The 14,125-nt window shown below is 36.8% G+C and overlaps 1 protein-coding gene across 1 annotated transcript in view; it reads right to left on the bottom strand.

Annotated features, from left to right (window-relative positions):
• Positions 1-11,763: 11,763 nt before the first annotated feature.
• The window catches only part of Vmat (Vesicular monoamine transporter), a 118,799-nt gene continuing 116,437 nt past the window's right edge, over positions 11,764-14,125 (bottom strand). The window contains exon 11 of the mRNA XM_089087601.1: positions 11,764-12,200. Within this exon, the coding sequence (XP_088943727.1) occupies positions 12,120-12,200 (81 nt within the window). The 3' untranslated portion in view covers positions 11,764-12,119. The remainder of the gene's footprint in view (positions 12,201-14,125) is intronic.

The raw sequence follows: 14,125 nt of genomic DNA, 5'->3' as shown, positions 1-14,125 counted from the left end.
TATTACGCAAAGTTTCTCAGGCTCGTAACTTTTGATAGGTAATATTAAACCTCTTCAATTTTATATATTTTGAATAAGCATCTAAATTCGATTCTTTTGATGTATCTATTATTATCATGACTCTGTTTCTTACGGTTTCGGTTACTATTGAGCTGCGTTGCTCCTTACTTACAGTTCGTTACCATGGAATGTTTGATTATTGAGAAGTGCCTGAATTATCTAACACCTGTGGTACTCAGTTTCATAGATCATGAGTGAGCTTTCGATTCGGCTGATAGAAGAGCTTTAGCGAAGGTCTTATTCTTGTGTGGTATACCAGACAAATACATTGGTAATTAGTGCTATGTACGAGAATAACACTGCTGCGGTTAAGGTACGAAATGAGGTTAGCAGCTGGTTTCTTATTAAATCAGGAGTTAAGCAGGGTTGTGTTCTATTTCCCTTTATATGGATCGTTTTGACGGACTCTGTCTTAAGGAGCACAGGAAAGACAATTGAAGACTACGGAATCAAATGGGGAGGAAAAACTCTCCTAGACTTAGATTATGCTGATGATTTAAGCATCCTAGATAAAACTCTGAGCAAAATGAATGAACTCTTAGAGGTTTTGCGAGTTCAGGGTGCTAGAATAGGTTTAAAAGTTAATGTTAAGAAGACTAAGTCACTAAGGCATTTAAAAGTAGAAGATGTTAAAAGTAGATTAGACAATGTTCAGGGTGTTTTTTTCACAGTCAAAAAAAGTTTGGAAGAATAAGAAAATAATTCTGTAAACCAAGATTAGAATATTGGAAGCTACAGTGATGATAGTGGTCAAATATGACTCTGAAGCAAGGGCGCTCCGAAAAGCAGATGAAGATTTGCTAGATATTTTCCAGAGAAATTGCTGACGTGCAGAAGTGAGTTGATAGTAGTAGTAGTAGTAGTAGCAGTACTGTAGCTACAATTCCAAAGCAGGAATATTTTTTATTTTGTATTGATTTTGTCAGAAGTTGCTTTCTCGACTCTGAGTTTTTGAAAGAAAGAAAAAGAACCTTGAAATTTCCGCCAATAACAATCCGAAAAGATTACAAAAGGTTTAACAATACAGCTACTTTATGCGCATCAGAGGCTTGAAGGCAGGACTGTAGACAAGGAAGTATAATTAGATTCAGACTCAAAAGGGAAGGAGCCAGGAAGTAAGGTACGGGGGCGAAGCTGGGAAAACAAAGCTGTGTACACCAGTGCCAGACAAGTGGGAGCTCCTTGGACTATGTTTCTCGTTCTACGTTTAGCGGGTGTTGAAGATCGATAAATAATTGTGACATGTGTGTAAGAGCAAAAAACACTTGATAATAGTTGCTTTTACTTTTCCAGTTTATAGCTTTTCAGGTCCCATAAAGGAGCAGTTCTTAAGACCGTAATGTCTAATTAATTATGAATTGTAGCAATACTTTACAGATACAGTTTTCAATTTGTTCGAACATTAATGACCGTAGACTATGATAACATTAAAACAATAAATGGTAACATAAAGGTTAACTACAAAATCTGTTCACGAGTGTCTATACTTGAAGCATGTTTATGATTAAGATATTTTAATATGGTGTTTAGACTAAAAGTATGGACAAAGAAAAAAAAATAAACATTTATAGTCTTTGGGATTTCTTTCAATTAGTGTTAATAGAAGACTACAATACGTCGCTTTTTGAAGTTATTAGTTTACAAAAGAAGTTTTTTTCAAATAAAATAGTCATAAAAATCACCATTGAAACTCAGAACGAGTGAATGTTATCCTGCATATGAAGGGGGCTATCGTTTATGCAGTCCTTTTTGCTCAAGTCTAGCTTCTGCTTAACCCCAAACGTTTTTAGTAGACTTAACATTGTGGTTTGGTGATTGTATGAGGTTTTTTTTTCCGATTGCCTTTCAAAATAAATAATGCCTTTCGATAAGTCTAGATTCTATAGCATCAGGACTTCCTGATCCTTGCACCATTGAAAGAGGTGAAATCAGGTTGAAATTGTGGCTTACATATAATGAGGGTAAATGGAAGCCATCGGAGCCCTACATGGAGTTGAAGTTTCTAAGAGATGACTTTACGCTACAAACCTGGTACGACGTTCACAGCCAATTTCCCAGAAATTTGCAAATTGAGGAGTACGGTTACAGTAAGGAAGGCGGGTTTTCTCTGGGCTCTAACTCAGTAAGTGACAAAAAGATTTTGCAAGCGCTTCGTCGGTGATTCAGACAATTTTCAATTCGTCATAACAATAACAGCGAAACAATAAAAAGTAATAGTGTGAGGCTAATCAAAATTTACTAATAAAAGTGGACTAGTTATTTGATATTTAATAATATCAGTTTCTGGAAGTCTAAGAGATTTTAGTTTTATAATTATAGAACAGAGAACTTTGAAATATATTTTGTTTTCAGTAAAGTTCAGGTGACACTTTGGCATTTGGAGGTCTAGGGGGTTGATAGTCCTACCTCTGTTTATGGCAATCTTATTTTTGTTTTAATTTTCATTCTATAGTCCACTTTAATATTTTTTTGTTTGCGGATCCATTTATTCATCAATAGCAGTATCCTTTATCTTTATGCTGGATATGATTATTCATTTTGATTTGGATCCCTTTATAGTTTCAATTTAATTGGTAGTAATTTATATTTGTTTTAAGTTTGAATTACTATATGATTTTACTTCTGCTAATGTTTGGCTTTAATATGACTTTATTTTTCTTAGCAAACTTCCTTTTTGGGGAACATTTTTTTTTAATTAGTTATAGTTCGATTTTATATGACGTAGCTATTGTATTCGTTAATATTAGGAGTATTTTTAAAGTAGATTTTAGCTATTGTATTTGTTAATTTTAGGAGTATTTTTAAAGTAGATTTCAGTTTTTCTACTTAAGAATTAAGTAGTTGTAGACTATAACTAAGATTTTGGACACAATTGAATATTAAAATTTTTCGAACAGCAATAGTTTTTTTTTTACAATAAATGTTAAAAAAATTACTACATAATTTTAGGTGAGTGGGCAGATGGGATGTTATTAATGGAGATAACATGACCCCTTACAACTCTTGGAGAGAGGTCTGTAAGTCATGAAGTTTGTCCATTGTTTACGCCTAACATTTGCTATTGAGAAGTACACAGACACTTTTCAAGGGGGCGGGTGAATTTTCTTCTGTGGGGATTTCTCACAGGGAGAATTTTCCGTGGGGAGGGAAGTTTCCGGGAGCTGAACTTTCCAGGAGAAATTTTATTTGCTATTTCTATTTGCCTTACCGACTCAATTTTAGATGTGGAGATGTTAAGGTGATTCATACAAGGGAAGTTTTGGTACTTATGCATTATGCGGACCCACCACTATATATTGTGCAAGAAACTACTAATGGATACCTGTCAAACGGGTATTTGCAATAGAGAAATGGAATGCAAAGCGTGGTTTTCATTGCGTTTACAATATTTACACTGTTGTTTTTTAGGTTTAGAGTGGAGGGGGGGGGGGAGATACCTAGGTTAGGTCACGTACTTAATATATGCTATGATTTACCCTCCATCCCCTCCCTAATGTGCAAATATATAGCCCAAATTTGTTTCTAAACTTATATATATTTATCCTATTTTATTTCATTAGCATTAACCAAACTTGACTTCTTTCGTGGACCCACATAATGCATAAGTACTAAAGTTTTTACTGGGTTGGAATTGTATAGTGTCTTTCTGTAGATGGGGGGGATTTTTCTTGGGATATAGTTTCCAGATGGAACTTTCTGTGGGAGCAACTTTCAACTAGGGGGTGGGTGGGGGGGGGGGTGCTTTTTGATGGAAAACTTCCACGGAGGAACTACCACAAATCCCTTATAACAAATACCAATGAATAAGTTAATCCAAAAATGAACAGAAATCATAAGCAGCGCAATCGCGCTGCCTAAGTAATGAACGATGTTGGCACAATGTATTATTTTTTTACCAGACCAGGGCACTTGTTATCGAAGGAGTTGACTTAAAAACTTCGAAAAGGGCTCATTCAATTGGAAATGGGAGTGGCTTGTGCCCTTTTTAATAGTCGAAAGTGATTGGAAGGCAACTAACACCCCTTTCACGCCCACCATTTCCCCAAACACATCCAATCAAAATTTTGAGATAGCCATTTTGTTCAGCGTAGTTGATTTCCAGATAGAAAATATGTTCTTGAGGAGGACACTCTGCCACAACCCTCAGGGCATGGGTTTAAAGTTATGCCCTGGGGGCATATAACAACGATGTTGGCACAATGTGTTATTTATTATTCTTTTTCCTTTAGACCAGGGCACTCCGTAACGAAGAAGTCATCGTAGAAACTTCGAAAACGGCTCATTCAATTGGAATTTGGAGTAGCTTGTGCCCTTTTTAAAAGTCGAAAGTGATTGGAAGGCAAATAACACCCCTTCCACGCCCACTATTTCCAGAAACACATCCAATCAAAATTTTGAGATATCCATTTTGTTCAGCGTAGTTGATTTCCACATAGAAATTATGTTTTTGAGGAGGACATTCCCCCGAAGCCCTCAGGGCAAGGGTTGTAAGTTATGCGCTGGGGGCATATAAGGATCCTACAGAACGCGTTGTCGTAGAAACTTCAAAAAAGGCTCATTCGATTGGATATTCAAAGGGCTGGTGCCCTTTTTAATAATCGAAAGTGATTGGAGGGGAACTAACCCCCCTCTCACGCCTACCTTTTCCCCAAACACATCCAATCAAAAATTTAAGATAGCCATTTTTTTCAACGTAGCTGAAAGTTCTCGAAATAAGGTCTTTCAGGATGACAACCCCCCCCCCCCACAACCCTCAGAGCAAGGGTAGTAATTTATGCCCTGGGGGCGTATAAGGTTTTTATGAAAATCTTTATCGTAGAAACTTCAAAAAGGGCTCATTCGATTGGACATTGAAATGACTTGTGCCCTTTTTAATAGTCGAAAGTGATTGGAAGGCAACTAACACCCCTTCCACGCCCGCCATTTCCCCAAACACATCCAATCAAAATTTTGAGATATTTATTTTGTTCCACATAGTTTAATGTTCAGGAAATTATACCTTTGAGCAGGACACTCCCCCCCCCCCCTACAGTCTTCAGGGCAAGGGTTATAAGTTATGCCCTGGGGGTATATAAGGTTTTTATTGAAATCTTTGTTGTAGAAACTTGGAAAAAGCTTCATTAGATTGGAAATTCAAAGGGCTAGTGACCTTTTTAATAGTCGAAAGTGATTGGAAGGCAACTAACATCCCTTCCATGCCCACCATGTCCCCAAACACATCCAATCAAAATTTTGAGATAGCTATTGTATTCACCTAGTTGAAAGTTCTGGAAACTTGGTCTTTGAGGATAACACCCCCCCCACAGCCCTCAGGGCAAGAGTTGTAAGTTATGCCCTGGAGGCATACATGGTTTTTATTGAAAGCTTTGTCGTAGAAACTTGAAAAAGAGCTCATTCGATTGGAAATTCAAAGGGCTAGTGCCCTTTTTAATAGTCGAAAGTGATTGGAGGACAACTAACCCCTCTCTCACGCCCGCCCTTTCCCCAAACACAAACAATAAAAATTTTTAGATAGTCATTTTGTTAAACGTAGTTGAAAGTTTTGGAAATTAGGTCTTTGAGAACGACAACCACCCCAAACCCCTCAGGTCAAGGGTTGTAAGTAATGCACTAGGGTTATTAAGGTTTTTATAGAGAGTGTTTTCGTAGAAACTTCAAAAAGAGCTCATTCGATTGGAAATTCAAAGGGCTAGTGGTTTTTAATAGTTGAAAGTGGTTGAAGGGGAACTAACCCCCCTCTCACACCCACCATTTTCCCAAACACATCCAATCAAAGTTTTGAGATAGACATTTTACTCAACGCAGTTGAAAGGTCCGGAAATTATGTCTTAGAGGATGAAACTCCCCCTAAAGCCCTTAGGGCAAGGTTTGTAAATTGTGCTCTGGGGGCATATAAGGTCTTTATAGAAAGCGTTGTCGTCAAACTTCAAAAAGGGCTCACTGAATTGGAAAATGAAAGGGCTAGTGCCCTTTTTTAATAGTTGAAAGTAATTGGAGGGCAACTAAGCCCCCCCCCTCTCACGCCCAACATTTCCCCAGACACATGCAATCAAAATTTTGAGATGTTCATTTTGTGCAACGTAGTTAAAAGTTCTGGAAATTAGGTGTTTTAGTATAATAACCGCCTTAGAGCCCTCAGGGCAAGGGTATAAGGTCAGTAACTTATACCCCGGGGGCATATAAGGTTGTTATAGAAAGTTTTGTCGTAGAAACTTCAAGGAAAGCTCATTTGATTGGAAATTGAAAGGGCTAGTGCTCTTTTTAATAGTGAAAAGTGATTGGAAGGCCACTAACACCCCTTCCACGCCCACCATTTATCCAAACGTATCCAATCAAAATTTTTAGATAGCCATCTTGTTCAAAGTAGTTGAACAAGAACGACAACCACCCCAAACCCCTCAGGTCAAGGGTTGTAAGTAATGCACTAGGGTTATTAAGGTTTTTATAGAGAGTGTTTTCGTAGAAACTTCAAAAAGAGCTTATTCGATTGGAAATTCAAAGGGCTAGTGGTTTTTAATAGTTGAAAGTGGTTGAAGGGGAACTAACCCCCCTCTCACACCCACCATTTTCCCAAACACATCCAATCAAAGTTTTGAGATAGACATTTTATTCAACGCAGTTGAAAGGTCCGGAAATTATGTCTTTGAGGATGACACTCGCAATACAGCCCTCTGGGTAAGGGTTGTAAGTTATGCCTTGGGAACATATAAGGGTTTCATTGAAAGCTTTGTCGTAGAAACTTGAAAAAGGGCTCATTTGTTTGGAAATTCAACTAACCCCCCTCTCACGCCCACCATTTCCCCAAACACATCCAATTAAAATTTTGAGATTGGCATTTGCTTCAACGTAGTTGAAAGTTCTGGAAATTAGGTTTTGATGATGACACCCCCCCCCAGAGCCTTCAAGGTAATGGTTGTAAGGTATGCCCTGGGGGCATATAAGGTTTTTTTTATAGAATTTGTTGTTGTAGAAACTTCAAAAAAGGTTCATTCAATTAGAAATTGAAAGGGCTAGTGCCCTTTTTAACAGGCTAGTCGAAACTGATAGGAGGACAACTAACTCCCTTCTCACGCCCACTATTTCCCCAAACATATCCAATCAAATTTTGAGATAGCCATTGTTGTCAACGTAGTTGAAAGTTCTGGCTATTATGTCTTTGAGGATGATAACCCCCCCCCCCACTTTCCAATTGGGAAATTCAAAGCGCTAGTGCCCTATTTAATAGTCGAAAGTGATTGGAGGGTAACAAACGTCCCTCTCACACCCACCATTTCCCCAAACACATCCAATAAAAATTTTGAGATAGACATTTTGTTCAACGTAGTTGAAAGTTCTGGAAATTAGGTCTTTGCCAGTGTTGTCGTAGAAACTTCAAAAAGGACTCATTAGATCAGGAATTGCGAGGGCTAGTGCCCTGCCCTTATTAATAGTCAAAACTGATCAGAGGGCGAATGCCCCCCCCATACCCATCATTTCCCCAAACAGTTCCGATCAACATTTTGATATAGCAATTTTACTGAACGTAGTTGAAGGGTCCGGAAATTATGTTTTTGAGTATGACAACCCCCCACAACCCTCAGGGCTAAGGTTTTAAATTATACCCTGGGGGCACATAATGTCATATAGAAAGTGTTGTCGTAAAAACTTCAAAAATGGCTCTAAACTTCAAAGGGGGCTCATTGGATTGGTTGTCAGACGCTCTAGTGCTCTTTTTAAGAGTCAAAGTGATCAGAGGGCAGCTACCCTTTCCCCCCTACACACACGTCATGTTATCCCGAAATGTATCTGATAGAAATTTTGAGATAGCCATTCTATTCAAAATAGTCTAAATATCATATAACAAGGCTTTTGGAATTGAAACTAACCCCAGAGATTAGGGGCAAGGGTTGTACGTTGTGCTCAGGGGGTATTAGAGTTTTTAAGGAAGGGATGGTTGTTTAACTTCAGAGGAGCTCAGTCTTTCTTCCTGAAAATGACTATGTCAGTATAATACAAACAGAAATTAATCAAAAAACTTTTTTCACAAAATAAGTTTTTCAAAAAAAGTAAAGAACGCCATTGAACCCGAAATGAACAAAGACACGATCATATACTCTACCAAGCACACAATTTGCATAAATCAGTATCAATAAATAAATGAAACCCCCCCCCCCCAAAAAAAATGGAAATTAAAATAAGTCGAACTCAAAACGAGAAAAAATTAATTTGAGTAGGGTTCTAAACTCCATGCTTTCTAAAAGCCAGAATATAATTTGTACTTTACTGAAAAAAAATCTCTTAAATTTTTTCACTTTTGTAACTTTAAGAAATCAAAAATTAATTAAGATTTTAGGTAATAAATATAAGTATATGTATATTAAACTGACAGCGCACTCATTTTTCAGTGACTTTATTTGAATTTTTCTCAGTAAATTTCAAATTACATTCTGGCTTTTAGAAAGCATAGGGTTTATAACCCTACTCAAATAAATTTCTGCTCATTTTGAGTTTGACTTATTTTAATTTCTGTTTGTTTTGTGTTTCATTTATTTATTGACACTGATTTATGTTAGTTGTATGCTTGGTAGATTATTTGATTCTATTTCTGTTCAATTTTGGTTTAATAGAGTTCTTCACTTCTTTTTTGAAAAACTTATTTTGTGCAAAAAGTTTTTTTGATTAATATATATATACGATTATTTGAATTTATAATTAACCAACTACTTCACCAAATAATCTCTATTAATTTTCACTGTTCTTGTTACTCTAAGGGTTTCTTCGGTCACGTATAAATTGACCCTTCAGTTTTCAAGAACACCAGATCACTTCTGGGTGGTATTTCCCCCTTGTTCCTGAATTATTCACAATAATTTATGCCAGTAACTTTTGAAGGGTAAAACTGATTCAAACTGATTCAAAACTGATTAAATTTAAATATTGACATCACCATAAATGTAGATTGTTTTCATATACAGACTTCATCTAAAATTTTTCCCTGAAAAACACAACTTCTACTAATCACAACTATCACCCCTACTAATATCAACTTTCCACATTTAATTAAGCTTAACTTTCATTATTAATAAATTCTCATTAGCCAATCTTACTGCTATTAATAAATAAAAATGTATGTCAGTTAAGACACAAACAAAAATTAAATAGAAAAAGCTTTTCCCTAAAAATTGGAAATAGGTTTGAACCAGCATAAAATAAAATAGTTTATATAAGACGTCCAGCTTAAAATGAACATCATTAGAAAGAATGAATAGGTCGAACCTAAGAAAGATATAAACTGCAATGAACAATTTAGTGTTGCTCTTTTCCCCACAAAACCCATAAAGGTTAGAACGCTCATATCGAGTAAGAAGAAACTAAAAAGATGCTTGAATTCAAATTTTTGCTTAGCCACTGATTTTCAATATTTTTGAAAGGAATGAATTAAAAGAGGGAAAAAATACAGTGTCAAGAATGAAAAGATTTTAGGATGCTACAGTTCAATCAATGTTCACAAGTATTTTTAGGTCGGGAGTGTTCTTTTGCATCCCGTTTTCTTTGACCTAACAATCTAAGAGGGGGGGGGGGGGGGTTGAGGCAGCTCTACTTTTACTTGCTATTATTTTTGTTAATTTTAAGATTGAATTTAGTTTTCATGCTCCCTAGATAACTACTAACATTACCGATTGACATTTCAGAAAGTTTTATTAAAGTGTCCTAAATAGTATATGTTAATTTTAAATCAGTTGGCGGAGCGAGGTTTTGATAAAAAGTTGGCCAGAAAAATGTTGCATTTTTGTAAAATATTACACCATGTTTTCATCTCTTTGCATAGCATTGGGGATGGTGGTGGCGGTGAAGTGTCTCTGGTCTGCTCCCCTTCCCCTGAGGGTGTTCATGCTATATTTAGAGTTGATTTTAAATTCTATTTATAGTTCACTTTTTATTTTCTACCAGAAACAACTCAATTTTTATCGATTATTAAATTTAATTATTTTTTGTAGTTGAACAAAAAAACCTAATCAATATACTTAATTACTTATTTAAGACGAGACACAGGCCATTCTGCCCAACTCGGCATCAAGAAGCTGCTGGACCGAATGCTTCCATTGGGCCCTGTCTTCTCTAAGTGATCGAACAAGCTCAAGCCGCGCTTTGTCGCACTTGTGACCATGCTTTGGGAATCCCCCAAGCCGTTCGACATCCTTTCTAACGAAATCATGCCAAGATTTCATCTGGCCACCTGTTTTCTTCTTCCATGAGGGAGCGGGACTGCTAGTCGTGCCTGACGCGTCAAGGTCTCTTCTAGGTGCCTCCTTACGTGACCTAACCTCGTGAAACGTATTTTATTGATCATGGTGGAAACGTCCCGCTTTTGTCCGCACACTTTCATCAGCCGTTGGTTGCTGATTCTTTGCGCCAGTCATATGGTGCTAATATTCCGTAGATATTTTCGGTCAAACATGTCAAGCTGATGCTCTTCCTTCGCCTTGAGGATCCAGGTCTCATATAACAAAATTGAACGCACACATGCTGAGTAGATCCTGAGCTTCGTAACGAGGTTGATTTCTTTTCTAGTTCAAAGCGGTTTGCGGAGCGGCCAAAGACGGACCAAGCTTTGCTACTCCTACCTTGAATCTCACTAGTGGCTCCGCCTTTAGCATTTATCGATGACCCTAAGGTATTTGATCTCTTCCAGCCTCTCAATAGGTTCTCCACTGAGGTATATAGAAGTGTTCTCTTTGGTTGAAAGATACGTTATTTTGGGGATACTGATCGCGAGTCCTGTCTCACTAGCCGTATTCGCTACTATTTCTATCATATTTTGTGCTTCTGGGCGGAGTCTGCGAGTAGACTACAATCGTCTGCATATTTAATATCAGCGGTTGTTTCTTGTGCGGAAAAGACGGCTGGGTAACATTTTCCAATGGTCCTAATATGTAACTCAAACAGATTTTAAATCACTCGTATATGTTGTCGAGAAAATATTTGCGATCTCTTTTCGAGAGAATTAATAACACAGAAAATATAAAGTAGATTTAAGAAACGATCCCTCACCCAGGTACTGGATTTGAATTATTGTCCAATAAAATCTTAATTTCATTCAAAACTTGATCTTTTGATGTAGTTAAATAACAAATTTTGACACCTTTTGGGACACAAGCCATTCTCAAAGAATATTTATGCGAGCAATTTTTATTTCATTAAAATAAAATAAATTAAACTATTAAAATATTAAATTAAAGAAAGGTGAACGCTCACCTGAAAACCAAGTTTTTATAGTAGCTTAATTTTTAATGTAAGTATCCACTTAACCCGTGCAAACAAACAGAGTTCATTGTCCTTGGTGCTTTGAGAATCATCGACAAAATGAGTAGCATTCGGCCATGAGACTGTAAAGACAGCCATGTGACGTCACCATATGGTTCTGGTTTGGTTTATCTGATTGAAAGCGAGAAACGTTTTATCCCTGGTTCTAAACTGAAGTCGACCAGGTGACAAACTGTCTTTGGGAGACATCCACCGAAACAAGATTCGAGTATCTTTAAACCGTTGTCAAAAAGTCAAACTTACTCTGTCTATTTACATTTGTGTGTGGTTATGTTTATTGTAACACCAGCATTTTGAAATAAACTTGATCTGCTTTTCCTGGTGTTTTCTTTCTAAAAAATAGCATGCAATTAAACCAAAATATTATTTTCACTTGAATAAAGAGATAAACATCTAAAGTCTGGTAAGGCAGCTTTATTACAAATATAAGTTTGACATAACCATTGATTTTCTAATTAACAACTATATATGTTTAACATTAAACCAACACGGAAAGCTTAAACACTTTGCTACAATAAACAAGATCAAGTGCATAAAATCTAACTATTCTTTGTGCAATTTGAGTTGATTGAAGAAAAATAGACTGGCGATTTATTATCTTATACCAAAAAAATAGATTTAACTGTTGATCCACCTTCCCAATCACCCAGCCATTGGTGAAAGTTTGTGTGGCTCCAATAAAACAAATTTCTTTTCTTTCGAGGCTACTTTTTGGACGCATTTGTCTATTTTTCTCGTAAAACAACTCCTAAAATTCAGGGATACACTTCTTCATACATTTCTTCATTTTTGTACTGTGTGTATTTCACAGTGGATTTCTCACGAAGCATCAGGCTCTGAAAAGGATAAGAAGAAAAAATAAGGCACAAATAGTTCAGATTTCAGAGTTTATACAACAAGAACTTCAACATAGTTTTCCCGTAAGGCTCCATGGCCAGGAAGAAACAGGGGAGAAACGAAAAATAAAAGTATATCAACAAGAAAAGTATACAAAAAAATCAAATACTACTAAAAACTCTTTGACATTCTGTTTTGAAGATGACAAATAAGTAGCAGCTTTGTGCAGACTCTGGGAGCGTCAGGGAGTTTAAATCAGACCGCAGTGATGAAGTATGAGGAATCTGTAAGCTGTTGGAAGTGCAGAGATAATAAGACGATTGATAAGATAAATATATATATATATATTATTACAGAAGGGACCAAGAAGGTGGCTATGTAATTGTAGGAAAGTGAAAGAAACACACGAAAGAAAATAAAGAGATTTCAAAGGAAGCAAGGGTTTAAATAAAAAGCGGTTAGTTTCTTGAATAATAGTCCTTGCTTTATCACGAAGTTTGGAAAGTGGGACATCGAAATAACAAGACAATATGAAGCATGAGGCTAAACTTGGCTGTAGAAAATAATTATAAGAACCGACTCTGAAAATGTGCTTTTTAGGTTCCAAGACTCCTGGAGACTTTCAAACCATGGATACCATAAGAGAGGCAACAGGGAAGAGGGCACAGTGTTAGCCTCTGAAGAAGGAAAGACAATACAAAGTTTACATTGAAACCTTGGTCCTTGTCGACACGCCTTCCTTTATCCTCATACTTAAAATCAAGTATTTTTTCATTTTAATTAAGATGTTGCTACATATTAACACATCTAGAGTTTCTTAATTTATTACCATCGCCCCTTTTCATTGGAAAATTACCACCATCCCCTGGAAAAATTATCTGCTAGTGTCCTTGATCGTCATTGTGGTTTTCTTTTTATGTCTCTTTAACTAACAGTTTTATAGATAAATTATTATTATTATTATTTATGTGAAAACCCGTCATACAAAAAAGAAAGAAAGACGGAGCATAAAAAAATACAACTAAACGCAAACAAATACAGAACACATCAAACTCTTCCATAAATCGCTGCGATAGCATCGGAGATCAAGGATGGTTCAGCTTCAAAAGACGCGTATTATATGCATCGATTTGCTTTTCTACAGATATAACAGGGTGAGCTAAGCTCAATTTTCTAACAAGATTAGACTTGCAAGTCCAAGTGGGGAAACATACAAGAGATTTTGTGAAACGAAAGAAAACTCAGCGAAGTTCCGACTTGCCTGTTTTAGTAAACATTTTCCAAAACGGTGCTATGTAGGCTATAAATAATGTGCTTGAGCAACTGAGTTCAAAAGTTTCGAAAGAAGACGGTGGTTGAAACGTAGATTATTTGTGGAATAAGAAGCACATGATAGCCCTATTCGGCGTTCGATGTGAGCTACAAGGAGTTGTCATGTGTGCATTATTGAGGAAGCAATGGGGATACCGAGGTAAGTAATGTGATCAACTGGCTTGATTTTGCTGTTCCCGAGAGGAATATCTGTCTGTAGTGCGTGCTTCCAGTTGAAGAATGCAACTTCCGACCTTTCAGAATTGAAATCAAGACCGAGTTTTACATTCTCAGATTTTAGCGATGTGAAAACGTCGCTAATGCGCTGAATAGTGCAACTTGAGTTTAAAATGTCGTCTGTATAACAGACGAGACAAAAATTGAGACCGGCGAGGATGAAAGACGAGGGAGCAGCGGAGTGTGCCTTAAGAACCCCATTGTTGAAGAGTGAAGGGGATGAAATGGCACTTTGACGGGTACCTTTCTCGACGCCCACAAAAATATCAAGAGTGGGTGTGTGCGTTTAGAAGCAGAATGGTACATTGGAGGGCCATCCACTTTAGATGATGAATGGAGCACTAGGCGAACCTTAAGACGAGAACACATGTCACGG

Source organism: Artemia sp. Qi Xiang Cuo, chromosome 4, assembly GCF_049724085.1.
Source record: "Artemia sp. Qi Xiang Cuo chromosome 4, ASM4972408v1, whole genome shotgun sequence".
NCBI lineage: Eukaryota > Metazoa > Arthropoda > Branchiopoda > Anostraca > Artemiidae > Artemia > Artemia sp. Qi Xiang Cuo.
Note: the sequence above shows the minus strand (reverse complement) of the source record. Positions and strands in the feature narration are given on the sequence as shown.